Source organism: Hipposideros armiger, unplaced genomic scaffold, assembly GCF_001890085.2.
Source record: "Hipposideros armiger isolate ML-2016 unplaced genomic scaffold, ASM189008v1 scaffold_23, whole genome shotgun sequence".
NCBI classification, from domain to species: domain Eukaryota; kingdom Metazoa; phylum Chordata; class Mammalia; order Chiroptera; family Hipposideridae; genus Hipposideros; species Hipposideros armiger.
In genome coordinates, this window is record NW_017731373.1 from 5,485,737 (window position 1) to 5,501,451 (window position 15,715).

The 15,715-nt window shown below is 39.7% G+C and overlaps 2 protein-coding genes across 2 annotated transcripts in view; both read right to left on the reverse strand.

The window, feature by feature from the left end:
- The window catches only part of FLACC1 (flagellum associated containing coiled-coil domains 1), a 35,834-nt gene extending 30,432 nt beyond the window's left edge, over nucleotides 1-5,402 (reverse strand). The window contains exon 1 of the mRNA XM_019635610.1: nucleotides 4,697-5,402. The gene's annotated coding sequence lies outside the window, so the exon portion shown is untranslated. The remainder of the gene's footprint in view (nucleotides 1-4,696) is intronic.
- A 2,848-nt stretch (nucleotides 5,403-8,250) lies between these two features.
- TRAK2 (trafficking kinesin protein 2) overlaps nucleotides 8,251-15,715 on the reverse strand; it is a 56,224-nt gene continuing 48,759 nt past the window's right edge. Inside the window, exons 9-10 of the mRNA XM_019635612.1 lie at nucleotides 14,729-14,834; nucleotides 8,251-12,137 (exon numbers count right to left, since the gene is read on the reverse strand). Coding sequence (XP_019491157.1) covers nucleotides 11,459-12,137; nucleotides 14,729-14,834 — 785 coding nt within the window. The 3' untranslated portion in view covers nucleotides 8,251-11,458. The remainder of the gene's footprint in view (nucleotides 12,138-14,728; nucleotides 14,835-15,715) is intronic.

Here is a 15,715-nt window from a genome sequence, read left to right on the forward strand (position 1 = left end):
AGAACTAGCTAAAAGAGTTGAAAATAATTGTCTCTAGGGAACACACTGAGGAATAGAACTGAGAAGCAAGGAGGGGTGGGGCAGAAATTGTAACTTTTCATTAATGAATTTTTAACACGATTTGATTTTTTAAATGATGTCGGTGAATTATTTGATAAAAAAATAAAACCAACACCAAAAACATTATGAGAGCCAAGAGCCCAACAGAAGCATTATAATGACAGCTGATTTAATTCAAATTTCTAAGTCAGTGACTGGTTTCCAACACTGGAATAAATTTGCTTAAGAATCAACTAAAGAGGGGCCAGTCGAGTGGCTCAGTTGGTTAAGAGCGTGAGCTCTGCACAACAGGGTCCCCAGTTCAATTCCCACATGGGCCAGTGAGCTGCGCCTGAGCTGAGCTGCTGCTGAGCTGCTGCTGAGCTGCCAACAGGTGGCAGGATGGCTCATCTGGTGAGAGTACGTGTTCCTAACAACAAGGTTGCCGGTTTGACTACCACATGGGATGGTGGGCTACTCCCACCTGCAACTAAGATTGAACAAGGCACCTTGAGCTGAGCTGCCCTGAGCAGCCGAAGGGCGGCCAGATGGTGACTAGACTTGGAGCTGAGCTGGCTGCACCCTCCACAACAAGATTGAAGGACAACAGCTTGGCTGTTCTCCTTCCCCAATTCCTCAATAAAATCTTAAAAAAAAAAAAAAAAGAATCAGCTGAAAAATAAAACAAACCCTTTTCGATACCATGACTGAAGCTTGAGAAACCCAGTTTATGAAGTCTAAAGACTTTTAGAGCTAAAAGGGATCTTAACATTGAATCCATTTTACAGATGAGGAAACAGACTCAAAGTCAGAAAGGGGTTCTGGCCACCTGTGCAGCTCCCTTAACAGCACAAATACAGCTCGTGCTGTGAGTACCATGCTGGATGCTGGGGGATACTGAACACACACCTTGCCCTCAAGGAGCGTGCAGGCAGTAGAGCAGTCATCAGAAAGGGAACTGAGGGAGCTGTGGAGCTGGGCCAAGAGACAAGGCCTTGAAGAACGGCAGGATATGCAGGTGGAGGTAGGTGCAGCAGGGGCTGGACCAGAGGTCTGGGCTCAAGACACCTTGTGGAGTAGAGATCAAGGCTGGAAAGGAGGCCAGGAGGCTGGGTGAACAGCTAAGGTCTAAAGACCAGGTGACAGGGCTTCCACATCTAGCTACGTATTTGTATTTTCCTGTGTTTGGGACCCTGGTCAGGAGATCTCAGGGAGGTGAGGTCAGGGAAGCAGATGGGGTGGAGCATCCCAGGTCAGAAGACAGTGCCACAGAGACTAGAATTCAGGTGAGAATCTGAAAGGAGGCTGCAGCAGTAGCAAGATAGTAGTAGCTTTGGTTCTGCTTAAGATCTTGTATCAGCTTCCTGTGAGGACAGGGTCCAATCCGGAATTTGGGGAAGTTAGCAGGAGTCCCTGAGGTAGGAAGTGAGAGGCTAAGGCAGGTCAGCTCCCAGAAACCACCTTCCCTATTACATTTCTTGCCTGCCCATCTGCCCATCTGGACTGTGACATTCTTTTTTTATTTTTATTTTTCAAATATTATTGGGGAACAGTGTGTTTTTTCCAGGATCCATCAGCTCTTAAGACAAGTCATTGTTTTCAATCTAGTTGTGGAGGGCGCAGCTCACTGGCCCATGTGGGAATTGAACTGGCAACCTTGGTGTTAAGAGCCTGCACTCTAACCACCTGAACTAACTGGCTGCCCCCTGGACTGTGTTGTGGCAGTGGGCCCTAGACAAAGGCCCTCCCAGAGCATGTGGTCACCAAGGATTTTGCGCGGGCTTCGGACAAAGACATTCCTGGACTGTGTGGTCATCAAGACTTCCCCGTGTAGTGTTTCCAAGTTCCTGCCTCACCCGTGGACCAGTCGGGAGCTGGCACCGTGGCCACATGTCCTAATAAATCTTAACTGCCAACCTGGAAACCTCAGGGGTATATAACCCCAAATCCCACCTGAGTGGGCGCTCAGCCTCTGGATGTGAATCCGCTGAGCCAGTGCCGATACCAATAAAGGTTGCTTCCCACGCCTTGGTGTCCTCTTTGTCTGGGTCCCCGCAACAGTGTGACATTCTTGAAGGCCTGGACTTCACCATGTCATTCTCTGTGTCCCCTTCCCCCGGCCGAAGCCTGGCAAGGCAACTTTCCACAATGAGTTTGATAAATATTTGTTGCCTAATAAAGTGGGTGGCTGTAACCACAGGGACCAGCTCAACAAGGAGTAAACAGATCCACAGATGAAACTGCAAACACTGTAACGATCACTACAATATCATAGATAATATTAAAAATTAGAATTAAAAACCCAAAATGCATAGGTGAATTATGGCACAACCACTCAATGGAGTTTTACATAGATTTTAATTGACCACTTTAAAACCTGTGGAAGCAGGAAGAAATGCTTATAAACAAAGATACAAAATGATATATATGCAATGGATACAAAAACCTATACAGAATAGTATTAGAAAAGAAATGTATTAAAAAATGAAAATTGGGCCAGAATGTCAGGATTATGATTTTTTTCCTCCACAACATTTTTTTTTTTTAAGATTTTATTGGGAAATTGGGGAAAGGGAACAGTGTTGGGAAATTGGGGAAGGGGAACAGCCAAGTTGTTGTCCTTCAATCTTAGTTGTAGAGGGTGCAGCTAGCTCAGCTCCAAGTCCAGTCGCCATCCAGCCGCTGATCGGAAGCTCACAGCCACTCCCCTCAAGGTGCCAAGTTCAATCTTAGTTGGAGGTGGGTGTAGCCCGCCATCTCAAACAGGCAACCTTGTTGCTAGGAGCCTGTGTTCTCACCAGTTGAGCCATCCTGCCACCTATTGGCAGGTCAGCGTCAGCTCTTCACAATACTCGTTTTTTTTTTTCTTTATTCCCCCCCACTCCCACACCCCACAACATTCTTTACTAAAATTTTCCTTGGGCTTTTGAGTCAGATGGACTTGAATTTGCATAGAGGCTCCTCTGCTTATCAGCTATGTGATCTTGAGAAATTCACTGTTACTTTCCTGAGTCTCAGTCTCCTCATCTGGAAAATGGGAACACGAGAGCTCACCCCCTCATTGGGCCATCGTGTACACGAAATGGGACCATGTCAGGAGAGCTCTTGGCATACTGTCTTGCATGCATTAGGTTCTCTAAAACTAGTAATCGAGTTAGGAATATTATTAACCCCAGTGGTATTTTGTTTACAGAAGCTTTTATTTATAAGTTTTTGGGGACAATAGATTTATTTGTGTGTGTTAAAATGAAATAGGCTCTTTGTAAAGAAAAACACAGAAAAGCCTAAGGAACTAAAAATTATCCAAAATACTAACATCTAGAAATGACCACTGAAAATATTTTGGTTAATGTCTTCTAGAATTCTCTCTAAAGAAACAGTTTTATATAATTGTCCATAAATGGACATTGTCTACTTACATTGTAGATAATCTTTTTTTCAATAATGTCATGAGCTCCTTTTAATGTCAGTAACTATACATATGATCATAATTTTTTAAAACTTAAGTTTCCTGTGGAGAAAATTTTTAAATGTACAAAAGTAGGGAAAAGAGTATAATGAGCTCACCCACCACCTAGCTTCAACAGCAGTTTGTGGCTAATCTCATTCATCTATACCCAGCCCACTCCTCCAACATCAGATTATTTTAAAATAAATTTAAAGCAAATGTATAATTTAAATTATACTTACAGCAAATTTTTAAAGCAAGTCTGAGAAATAGAAATATAGAAACAGTAAGTTTCTATTCTATACATGTACCTGTTTACACTTTTAACCAGTTTTGTACTGATGAACATTTTGTTTTTTTCCTTTTTTTCTGTTATAAACAATGCTGTGGTGTATATTTTTTTGCTCTTAAAAAGTGAGGGCCTCTTCTTCCAAACACCCATGGAGACGATACTCAAAATATTTAGCAACCAATAAGACAAGGCCATCAAACAATCAGAATAGACATGGGCTCCAGGGCTGGAATAGAGAACAGGAGGACCCCACTCCTCCCCTCATGCCAGCCATTAACCCCTTAGTTGCTGAATCATGAGGAAGTCTGGGGGCATGAGGGGAGGAGTTGAGGGGCTTGGACAATGTATATACACAACACCAGTATGGCAGTATTTCAATATGTCAATAACTGTGCAAAACAGCTAAACATCAGCCCTCGACTTCCGGTGCTCTCCCAAGAGGAAACCACTGTTAACAGTTGTTTGGGGTATCCGTCCAGAAATGTTCTCTCTATATATATAATCTTTAAAGCTTTTACATACATGAGAGCATACTTTACACACCATGCCATGCCTTGCTCTTTTTATGTAACAGGATATCTAGTAGGTATTTCTGTATCAGCATGGACAGACCTACTGCATTCACAGTTTGATGTTGCATTGCCTGGCTCTAAGCATATAGGCTGTGTGTGTGTGTGTGTGTGTGTGTGTGTGTGTGTGTGTGTGTGTGTGTGTGTGAGATTTAGGATTCTTTCTCCCCATTCTTTCCTTTCCTGCATCTCTCCCTAATGATTTTGCCCAGGGCTCAGTGGACTGAAGGTGTCTACTGGTGACACTGTAGTCACCAATGAGGCAGCTGAGCCTTCAGAAAGTTCACTGGTTAGTATTAATAATTAGAAGAAAAAAATTATATAAAACATCTTTCCCAAAGAGCTTACCTTGGATTGTCCAAAGATTTGTTTTTCCCACGTGGTTTCTTTCCAAGTTGAGAGTCTTAAAGATACCACAATGTTATAGAGAAGCTGTTGCCCATCGATACAAAATCAGAATTTATTGTAGGTCAAATCCAGAGGTTCCAGAGCTCAAGACTTCAGTGGTCATTCCAAGTGATTAAAACGCCAAAGCAGAAAGTGCAGAGTATGTGTAGTGCAGAGAGACAGACTTCCAGTGAATCTAGCCACAGGCTTTTACAAAGGCTGAACTGGCATGAGTGCAAATGTCCCTTCTAAACACAATTCAGTCTGAATATTTCAAAATTGCAATGCAAGTCAAACTAGGGGAGAAAGTCACCCCTCCAGTCAGATTCTCTTGACTTAGGCCTTGAGTTGTGAGGTTTGTCCTGGGGAGATGGCAGCCCAAGGTTTGTTTCTTTTATTGCTATGGAAACAGAATGGCAGCACCTGATTTGCTCAGGCACTCTGCTCTTAAAGAAAAAAGGCTGGAGAAGCAGCCCGTGAAGAAATCCTCCAAGGCATGAGACAAAATACACTGACAATATACTTTCAGAGGAAATAGAACTAAACAGCACTCCTAGGCTTACTTGGCCCGTGGCAGCAGTGTCAGACAGGATCTGGGATGGATTTTTAGCTTCTCTGACATTTACTCACAGACACCTAAAACTCTACAGTAGCCACTTTCTTCCTTGAATTTCAAGCTTTGAAATCTGTATAAGTACAAATTCCCCAGGGCAGGCGTCTTTTTCAGGTGCCAGGAATTCAGATTTTTTTTTTTCTAAGTAAAGCTATCTTTTCTCATTATAGAAAAAAAATGGCCATTTATTATAGACCAGTGGCTTCCCTTTTATTTTACTGCAACTCACTATAAGAAATATATTTTACACATTTTGAAATAAAAAGTTGGATGAAATAATATCCTTATTATGAATTCTCACCTAGTTCTTTTTCTTCTACTTAAAATGAAAGCTGATTATACATCCACTAGATCGATTTCATGATCCACTGATGGGTCACAACCCATAGTTTACAAAACATTGTTATAAATTTATGCATTCATTCTACTCCACATTTAATATCTACTGCGTGCCAGGCACTTTTGTGAGGTGTGGGTTCTACCTCAGTTCCTGTGCTCCATAGAGCTTAGAGACTAGAGGGGAAAGAGACAATTAATAAATTCAATAAAAGCACAGTGAAGCTTGCCAGATGCAGTGTGAGTGTATAGCAGGGATTCTCTTCTAGTCTGAAGAGTCAGACAACAGTTTTAATCAGAGAAGCAATCTGACTAGCTCTGCATATTAGAAGGATCATTTTGATTGCAATGTAGAGGAACAATTGGAGGGGCTAAAACAGGAGGCAGGGAAACCAGTTAGAAGTCTATGGCAGTGGTCAAATGAGACACAATTGTGGCCTTAGCTGAGGGAGCAGCAGTGGGGATGGAGAGAAGGGGATGCAATAGGACTTGATTGATTGGATCCCAAGGTGAGGGAAGGAGGCAGTGATGATTCCTGGGTTTCTATCTCAAGCAGTTGAGTAGATGGCGGAGCCATTTTTTGAGATGGGAAAGTCTGGAAGAGAAACAGGCTCAGGGGAGCAGATCCTGACTTCAGGCTTAGATATGCTGAGTTTGAGATGCCAGGGAGACATTGAAATGGAGATGTCTGTTACAGAGTTTATTACATGTTTGGGGAGTTCAAAAGAATCTGGGCTGAAAACACTTTAAGAGTATCAGAGTAGATATTTAAAGCCCAGGGATGAGATCACACAGGGAAAGGGTGTTGTGTAAGAGAACAGGGCCTAGTACAGAGCCCCGAGAAGCCCAATATTTGCAATAGTATTCCTCAATGTGTAAGTTAAAATTTGTACAACTATCACTTGAATGAAAGTGGCTTAAACCAAAGAGGTTCATTAATTTCACGAAATACAAAGTATGGAGGTGGCGCTATCAGTTGATGCAGACTCAGCAATGTCATCAGAGAACTGGGTTCTTTACATGTTTCTGTCATGCCAGCCTGTGTGTCGCCTGAGGGGAGCCTTGTGGTTGCACTATGGCTGCCACAGCTACAAGTAACATAAGCACATTAGCTGGAGACAGAGTTCAAAAGCTAAGAGGGAGAGAAAGGTGCAAAGAGAACAATGGATAGATTTGAGTAGTCATCCACTAGAGATTGGCTATTTACTCTGAGTCTGTTTATTGTGTGAAATTGTATATTAAAATGCTTTCTTATGATTTAAAAAGAGCAGGATTCGGGTCTTGTGTGGAGAGTGGCTAAAAACAAAGGTACAAAGGAAGCAGCCACTTGACTTGGCCAAGGTTTAACACAAATTACCATGACTTTGGGATTTTTTTCCTCCTTTCCTCTTTTTACACATTAGTACAACTTTGTCAGCTCCAAAATGGCAAAAACAGCTTCCAAAATGAAGGCTTTTAGGGACTAAGTGTAACTGCTCTTCTCTTTGGTTGAATTTAGGGAAACTTGGGCATTGCATGAAAAGCACTTTCCAAAGACCCAGGAAGGAGACTGATGCTACCAACATTAGTGATTTTGCCGAGAAGGCAAGAACAATACATTAATGAAATAATACTTTGATTTTTATATATTGGCTTTTCTGTGTTTTTCTCTAACACCTCACGTCACCTTCGGTGTGCTTTCCTCATACTTTTTCACACTGAAGAACAAAACACTTCATGTTACTGCTGGCAACACTGCCTGCCAGGCAACAGTTGTATTTCAGCATCTTTGCCAAACCTGCATGGGAACTTTGGTCATTTGAAAATTTTACAGCCCTTATTTGGCCTTAATTTAATAAATAAATAAATAAAAAAAAGACTAATGAAAACCAAAGCTTGATACGAGCATAACTCAAACTTAATAAAAACAGAGCTGGAAATTGGAAATCAATAGGATGCTGAAAGCATCAAATCTTTTCTCTTGTCAGGTTTTTGGACTTAACCACATCTACTGCAATGATTTGTGAAAGAAAACAATTCAAGATGCTGGAAATACCACTAAATTTCATGTCAAACAAGTAGAGACTCATACTTCACTTATTCCTCACAAAACATTCATAATTCTAAATGGATATTAGATGAATTTAAAAAATAAAGCAACTAAATTGTAACAAAGATGAGAATATCAAATACCTTTCTCTACTAAAGTCCAATAATTTTTCAATTTAGTTTCTTGGAAACAGTTTCTAAATAGCTAAGAATACCAACAGTAGATTGTGGACTGTAAGAATAAGAATTGCTTCACATTTCCTAAATCTTTTCAAATTAACAATCTGCATATCAACGACTTCAGATTTTGCTTTTTGCTGCTGTTACTTGGCTAAAGAAGAAATATGGCATACATAGATACCCCGTCTATTCTATTTTTTAAACAAATAACTAAGAAAATACAATAAGATCTACTACTTATGACTACCGTTGGTTTGTTTGGCTAATAGAGGTGGTTTTCTGTACCCAAAACAACATAATATAAAGGTAAGACATAATGCAGGACTATTTGTGAAAAGAAATGCACAGAAAGACAATGAAAATTTAAGATATTCATGTTTATTATCTGATTTACATTTGACAAAGCAAAGGTGGGTGCAACAAAGAGCTGTTTGACAAAATCAACCCCAGATATCAAACAGGGTTTTCCTGGCTGCCCCAGAGGGCACCCTGCCACTCCTAGGTAGCTGTGCTCTGCAAAGCCAGCACTCAGTGTAGACACTGCCTGTCTGCTGCACTTGGAGTACAGACCTGCTGGCAACTGACATCAAAGGAGCAGACCATCACTCAGCTCTCGTTCCAGATGTCAAAAGTCAACGTTAGTAACCAACAAGTAGTACTAATTACGTACTAGAATTGTCAGAAAAAGTAACTGGCTTTGAATGCTGTATAAAATACACCCTTTAGAGAGAAGATGCTCTTGGGAGCTGCCCCTAACTTATTTCCTTCCTTTGCAAAAGTCTGTTCTTTCATGTCAAACAAAGGACTTATAATACAAAACTTTAAAAAACTACTTTAACAATGGTTATTAACTTCTCCTTAAGACGCATGCCTAAGGTTATTTACATAAGTTTGGGATCAGCATATTCAGGAGTACCTTTAATTCTGAGCTTACGAAGGTATTCCTCCTACTATGTAATAGGATGCTCAGAAATACCTGAGGTGTAATCACTGAAAACCTTGAAGGAGAAAAAGATTGGAGTTTCCTATACTCGCATAAAAATATGGACACAGTTGATATAGAAAAACTAAAATGTGAACAGTATTAAAGCATAACAGATACGAGGAGGAGGAACTTATTATGAGGCCCCAGTACTTCTGACTATAGTTTGCACACAAATTTGTGATAATAGAGATTCTCAGGCTGTTATAAAAAATGATTTTAGGTGGAAACTTCAAAAACCAGCAAAACCCAATTCTAAACAGGATTCATTTCTAGAGCTAAGCATGCGCCAGTATACAATTCTGCTTCTGGTAGAACGTGCTTATTTGGCTATGAATACGCCCTCGCCCTTCCTCTAAAGTGATCATTTTAGCATCACTTACGGAAAAGTATACTAATTAGACTATTCCAAGATCTAGCTTAATTTGTAGCTATTCATATAATAGCCATAAATATGACAATTTAACACTTTGTACTACTCTCTAGTCCTGTGTTTTCCTGCTTCCTGATGTCTCTTGGAAACTGACAACAGGAAGATTATTTTCTTAAGAAAATAAATAAAGCTTTAAGAATTGGCTAAAATAAGCACCCCAGAATTACTTTATGAAGTAGAAACTCAAACACTATTTAAAAAAGAAGTTAATTGGGATATTTGGGAAACAATATAACATCAGGAATTCTTCCGGCCAATGCCTACCACATTCAGGGACATTTACATTCAGTGGGAATCCTTTCTGAACACATATGTGTAAGGTCTATTGACTCAGCATGACGGAGCGAAGGGGACAGAGAAGGGAAGAGGGTACTTCCACTTTGTTTTAAAGAAATTGACTTAGAAAAGTTTTATTAAAAGATTCTAAAAAGCGTGGAAAACGCTCACATTCTTACCACTGCATGCATGTTGTTTTTCTACCCTTTTGAGCACATAGCTCTTGAAAGGCACCTCAAGAGGAGAGAGGAAGGACCCTCCTCTGGCCTGGGATAAGTGTATCGGTGGGAACCATAGGAGCAAGACTCTTAATAAGAATTCTTCAGAAAATTCCGTTAAGTCAGTATAAAGGAGCAAAAAATTTGCAAATGAAGCACCAAAAAGTGCATATGCCTCTCTTTTTCAAAAATAAAAGAATTAGCCCCCTCCCTCATCTTCTCTCCATCATGCCTTTCACATAATGGTATTTCTTTCTGAACTGCGCTGTCTAGATAAAGCCTGTCATCTGATGAGGATCAGCAACACTCAGAAAACAGATCTGTTTCTTCCCAGGTCACAGCCTTGCATCACAACGCTGAATGCTGAAACCTAATCCTCCTGGTTTCACCTTGTTATTTCACACAGTTAGGAAAAATAAAACAAAACAAAACAAAAAAACCCAAAAAGAACGCCACCACAGAAAAAAGCAAAAGCTTTAACTCTCCCATTAAAAAGTTCATCCTGTAATTTTACATATATTTAGAAAAAGGCAAATATGTCTTAATTTTATTTTACATGAAAAAAAACCAGTCTCAAAGCAAGCACCTGGGTTTCACTTCAGCTTATAATAATTTAATGTGCCTGAGAATTTTTGTGCAAATACATGTCAACTTTCATTAAAAATATGCATAGCACTTTGGAAAAAGTTTAGTTGCAACCAACTTTCCTTATAAAAAGAACTTACAGACATAAATACACAACATTCCCTAATTCCTACTGATTGTACGTTCATTTGAACCCCGTCCAGCCTCCAAGGAAATTTGAAAGACATGCAGTTTGCTACGTTCATACTCCTTGGCCACTACACTTATCCAGAAGAAACCTTCTGAAAACAAGTTTCCTTGGTTCCATTTTACGCATATTTCCTTCTTAAAGTAAATCCCTTTTACCCTCACACACAGGTTGTGTTTTCTGGATGTTGTATAAAAATACAAATTGGAAAAAACTGAACTTCTGTTAATGACAAATACAAAAGAAGTTTGGGCTCCCAGGAGCTCCAAGTCTTAAAAACAGAAAGCAAAAAGGGAGTCTCCACTATTCTGCTCTTACGAAATTCCTTGTCTGCTAATGCCATGAGCATACCATTTGATGGATGTGTAATTTAACCAGATAGCAACAGGGGAAAACATAAAAGCTACCCTACTGTTGTCTCAGTAACAGACGGAGTTTACCCCAACCTTCCAGAACAGCTTTCTGTAGACAACAAAGTTGCTCTTTTTCTCTTCCCATCTCCTAACCTGAGTGTTCCCTGTTTATGCTTCCCAGAAAGGTCCTAGGCAAGTTTAGTATTTCCCGTATGTTTCAAAATGACTGAATTTATTTTCTAGTTACTTGTTATTTTTAAGACAAGAAAACACAACTGAAGGAATACAGTAAACCTTTCGTCCTCTTCTGCCTCCAAACACTCATGACCCATTCAATTATACTTTCAACTTATTAGATCTCACTCATTAGGGCCTCATCCCAATTCTGTTTCCCTTCTTCCACTTCCCTCTATGCACGTTCACAACCCATCTGCAACATTCCTTTTCTCTCGTTAGACCAGACTACATACATCAGTGCAAATCTATTCTTCATCTGCTAATGTGCGTGAAGAGGACAGTTAACTGCTGAACCTCAGTCCTCCTTCAGGACATCCATTTTGGGTGAGGGTACGCACACTGAGGTGCCGAAGCTACCCATCATGATTGGAAGACTCTGATTCCTCCTCAAGCCACTCAGTAAGTTGCTACCTGAATTTAAATAAACAGCAGACTCTGGTCTTTGAAGACCAGTTTCTGCCCCGTGGCTTCTTCCATCTTCCTGGGCATCAGGGGTCTTGATCACTCTGGCTATCCCCAGTCTCTTCAGCCTGTCTACTAAGTTCATCTTCAACTGGCCAACATCAGGAGGGTTCCGGGAAGGCCTCAATCCATACCTCTCCTGGAGGAATGTTTCGGCTGGTCGGGAGGCCAAAAAATTTTCAGAGAGATGCACTCGGGGCTCCACGGGCAGAGGAGAAGGGCAAGGTGAGTGAGACGGTGAATTTGGTGGTGTGGAAGGGATGGACAGGGTCTTGGGGAGAGGCTGGAGAAGGGGGCTCTCTGAAACGGGGCCGTGGTACACTTTAGCGGAGATGCCTTGCTCTTGCAGAAGTTTGGCCAAGCTCATAGTGCTGCTGAAGGTTACAGTGGAATCTCGTCGGTTGGTGATGGACTCACCAGTGCTGAGTCTGTAGGACATAGCGGGAGAATTCACCGCCATGTTTGATGAGCTGCTACCGTTACTTCCACAAGATAATAAAGGAAACCCAGAGCTGAAAAAAAAAAAAGCAGGAGAGACAGCTTAAGAATACAATGCAATCTCCCAGTAACGATTTAAATAACTACAGTAGTTGTCCACCGTAAATAGAGAGGGACACGAAACACATTAGTAACTGAACTCTGTGGAATAAAAATTTTGATGTTAGTTCAATGACTGGCTAATAATTTGTAATTTGTAATTTAGTTATTAACTTATTGAAACATATTTCTCTTCATAAGATATCAAAGTTTACTCTTAGATAACTTTCTTCTTAAATTTTAACTCTAAAATATATACCTGTGAGAATATAAATTTTATGATAGAAATCAAAGAAATTTAGATATTAGGAAAGTAAACTCTAGAAATTATTATGAATATATCCATTTCATAAAGTGAAATATACAGGAGACAATAATCTATGAGTAAATAATTCTTCAACTTTTAAAAAATACAATCTTTCATAATCCAAAGATGCTCTTCTAAGGAGAAATTTATTTCTTTTCAATCTTTCAATTTTATATTACTGAGAGCTAATTAAGTTCTAATTGTTAAATTTCCATTTTTAAGAATGTTAATTCCAAACAATAGTAGTATAGGGATACCACGGGACAAATTTTTCTCAACCTCGACTTAGAACATATGTTTCTAGGAAATTAAAAATAATTAAAAACTTTAACAGCTATTAGACTCTTTCTTCTTATTTTATGTTGTTAAAAAAAATAAACAAGAAATGATGTACTCAAGGAAAGTGATAGAATGGAGAGAGTACTTCTTTAGTCAATTTTCTCCCCCTGAGCAAATGTTACCATATTTAATAAACTTTCATTTCAACACAAAATACTCAATACATCAAGATATCAAGATTTTTAAAGATTCTGAACAAAATACAAATTTAGGATTAATAAATAAACTTTCCAAGGTATCAACTTGTATAAAAGCAAAATTCAAACAAGCTGACTGCTTGGTTAAACTAAAAACCGCTAAACTGATGCAGCCTATATAGTGCTCTCCCAGTCTCCTACCTCCCTGTCCATGCTTTACTGTAGAACTGTCTGTCTTTTCCCAAGTTGTACACTTTGTATGATGGTATCAACCTGAATTGAGAGTCTCCTCAGGAACTAATTTTATAAAACTTATCTTGTTGACTGTTAAGAACAATGCAGAAAGACTGCAGATATGTCTGTTCATTGCAGACTTTATTGAGATTTTTATTTGGTAACACCCAAATGCTTCTCTAAACAACTGATTTGCTTCTATCTTATAAACACTGTGAATCATAATCTTATTTCCCTCCACACTGGCAGCTAGAAAGTTAAGACTCAAATATATGGCTCACCTTAGCAAGTATGTAAGACTTCATGGTCTAATTGGTACATTAGATTTATTTCTGTATCTATTTTATAACCTTACTCTTGATTCCTTTTTGCTGTATTTTTTTTCCTCTCCTTCTAGTTAACATTATCCCTGCAATGTTCCACATATCTTTGAAAACTACCTTAGATTCTTTTGGGAAGTGGCAGGATAGAAATAGTAGCAATACGGCTTCATAAGATCCCTCAACTATGTGCTGGATTATCCATTAGGCACTTTGCTGCATACCGAGGTACAATGGTTAGCTAGAGGAAAAGCACATGTGCAACTGAGTTGAAAAATTTTCACGGGACACTGCTTTTACTTGCAAGAACTAACAGACTGTGTAGTAAAGAATTTGTCCTTGTCTAAAGGGGTCTGGCCTTTGCCCTCAGCTTCTGAGAGGTAATCTATGCCACAGCTGATAGAAGTGTCTTTGTTTAGGATGAAGATTTTGGGGTGGGCCTGGCCACAACCAATAGTTGTAGGATGGGGACTGGCCATGCCAGAAAGACCAACCATTTGACTTGGGTAGGGGTTTAGGTCAGTGGACCAGGAGGCGAGTTCAAACATATGGGTAATCAATGAACCAATCAATCACGCCTATGCACTGAAGCCTCAATACAAAATCTGGACACTGAGGCTTGGGTGAGCTTCCATGGTTGGCAATGCTCTGTGTACACTAACATCCACTGATGCCAGGAAAGTAATGACCCCTAAGGAAAGGGACCCTCCCTGACTCTGACCTAGTGTCTCCTCCTTTGGCTAATTTTAACATGTATTCTTTCCCTGTAATAAATAATAACCATGACATAATAGCTTTCAGTGAAACTCTGTGAGTCCTTTTAGCAAATTATCAAACCAGAAAGTGGTTTTGGGAACCCCATGAACTTGCAGGTGGTGTGAGAAGTGAGGGCAGTCTGGTGTGGAGGACTGGTCCCTCAAATCTTGCAGTTTGGCTAGCTGTGGGTATAGTTCCAGTTGGGCCATTTACTACCTGTTTACCCTTGGACAAGTCACATGAACTTCCTCTGCCTCAGTTTCTTCATTTAAACAACACATACCCACTTGCCCTGACTACTTCAAAGACTTAAAATGGTCCATTGAGAAAATACAATGTGAAAATATTCTAAAGACAAATTATCACAGCACATTCATTAAAATTCTGGGACTTAAAATGAAAGTAATTTTTAAAAGAAATTCATGAAAACATAGTTGAAGAAGGAAGTGAGGCCTCAAATTGCCCAGACCTACCTGGGGGTAACCTGAGTGATATCAGAGGGATGTAATATCCTACAGGTGGTGAAGGTGAATGTCAAGTTTGTGCATGAGAGACACTTTCCTGGGTTTGAGGTTGCAACTAAAGGAGAGATTTTTAAGGAATCAAACACAAAATTGAAAGAGTGGGTTAAAAACGTAAAAAGTTCATTATTATTTATTAATAATACAGCATTTATCAAGTGTCATTTGTACAATAATCCCCAAATCTGGAAATGAAATATACATAAATATTGCATTAGTAGTGCCTGGTTAGTATATAGCTGAATCTTTTAATACTGTCATTTAAAAGGATTAAAAGTAGCTCAGAAACAAGAGAAAAACACATACTGAGAAAAATACATTAAAAAACCCCAACAAACCAAGATCTAGCCATCCAATCTTTCTAGCCAAACTATCTATTCCAGTGGTTCTCAAAGTGTGGTCTGCAGGCCTGTGGGAGTCTACAGATCAAAACTACTTCCATGGCGATGCTAAGAAGCCATCTACATTTTCGATTAGGTTGGTCCCAAAGCTATGGTGGGTAAAACTGCGGACTCCTTAGCACAAATCAAGGCAATGGCACCAAGCTGTACTGGTCTTCTTCACTGCTGTCCGCTCACACTATTAAAAAAAAAAAGCCAGATTCACATAAGAATGTCCCTGATGAAGGACATTATTTATTAAACGTTAACTCTTGACTCTTTTAATATTCTATGTGATGAAATGGGAAGCATTGAGCACTCTGTCATATACCAAGATGCAACGTTCATCTAGAGGAAAATCGCATGTGCAAATGAGTTGAAATTTGTTCATGGGACACCGCTTTTACTTGTAAGAACAACTAACAGACAAACTACAGTTATGCAGACTTCGATATCTGGCAGAAATTTTTCTTGAAAATGAATGCAGTGAGCCTGTCTTTTCAAGAAAAATAGCTGACAGTGTTTGCTGCCACTGACAAAATATGAGGTTTTGAGTGAA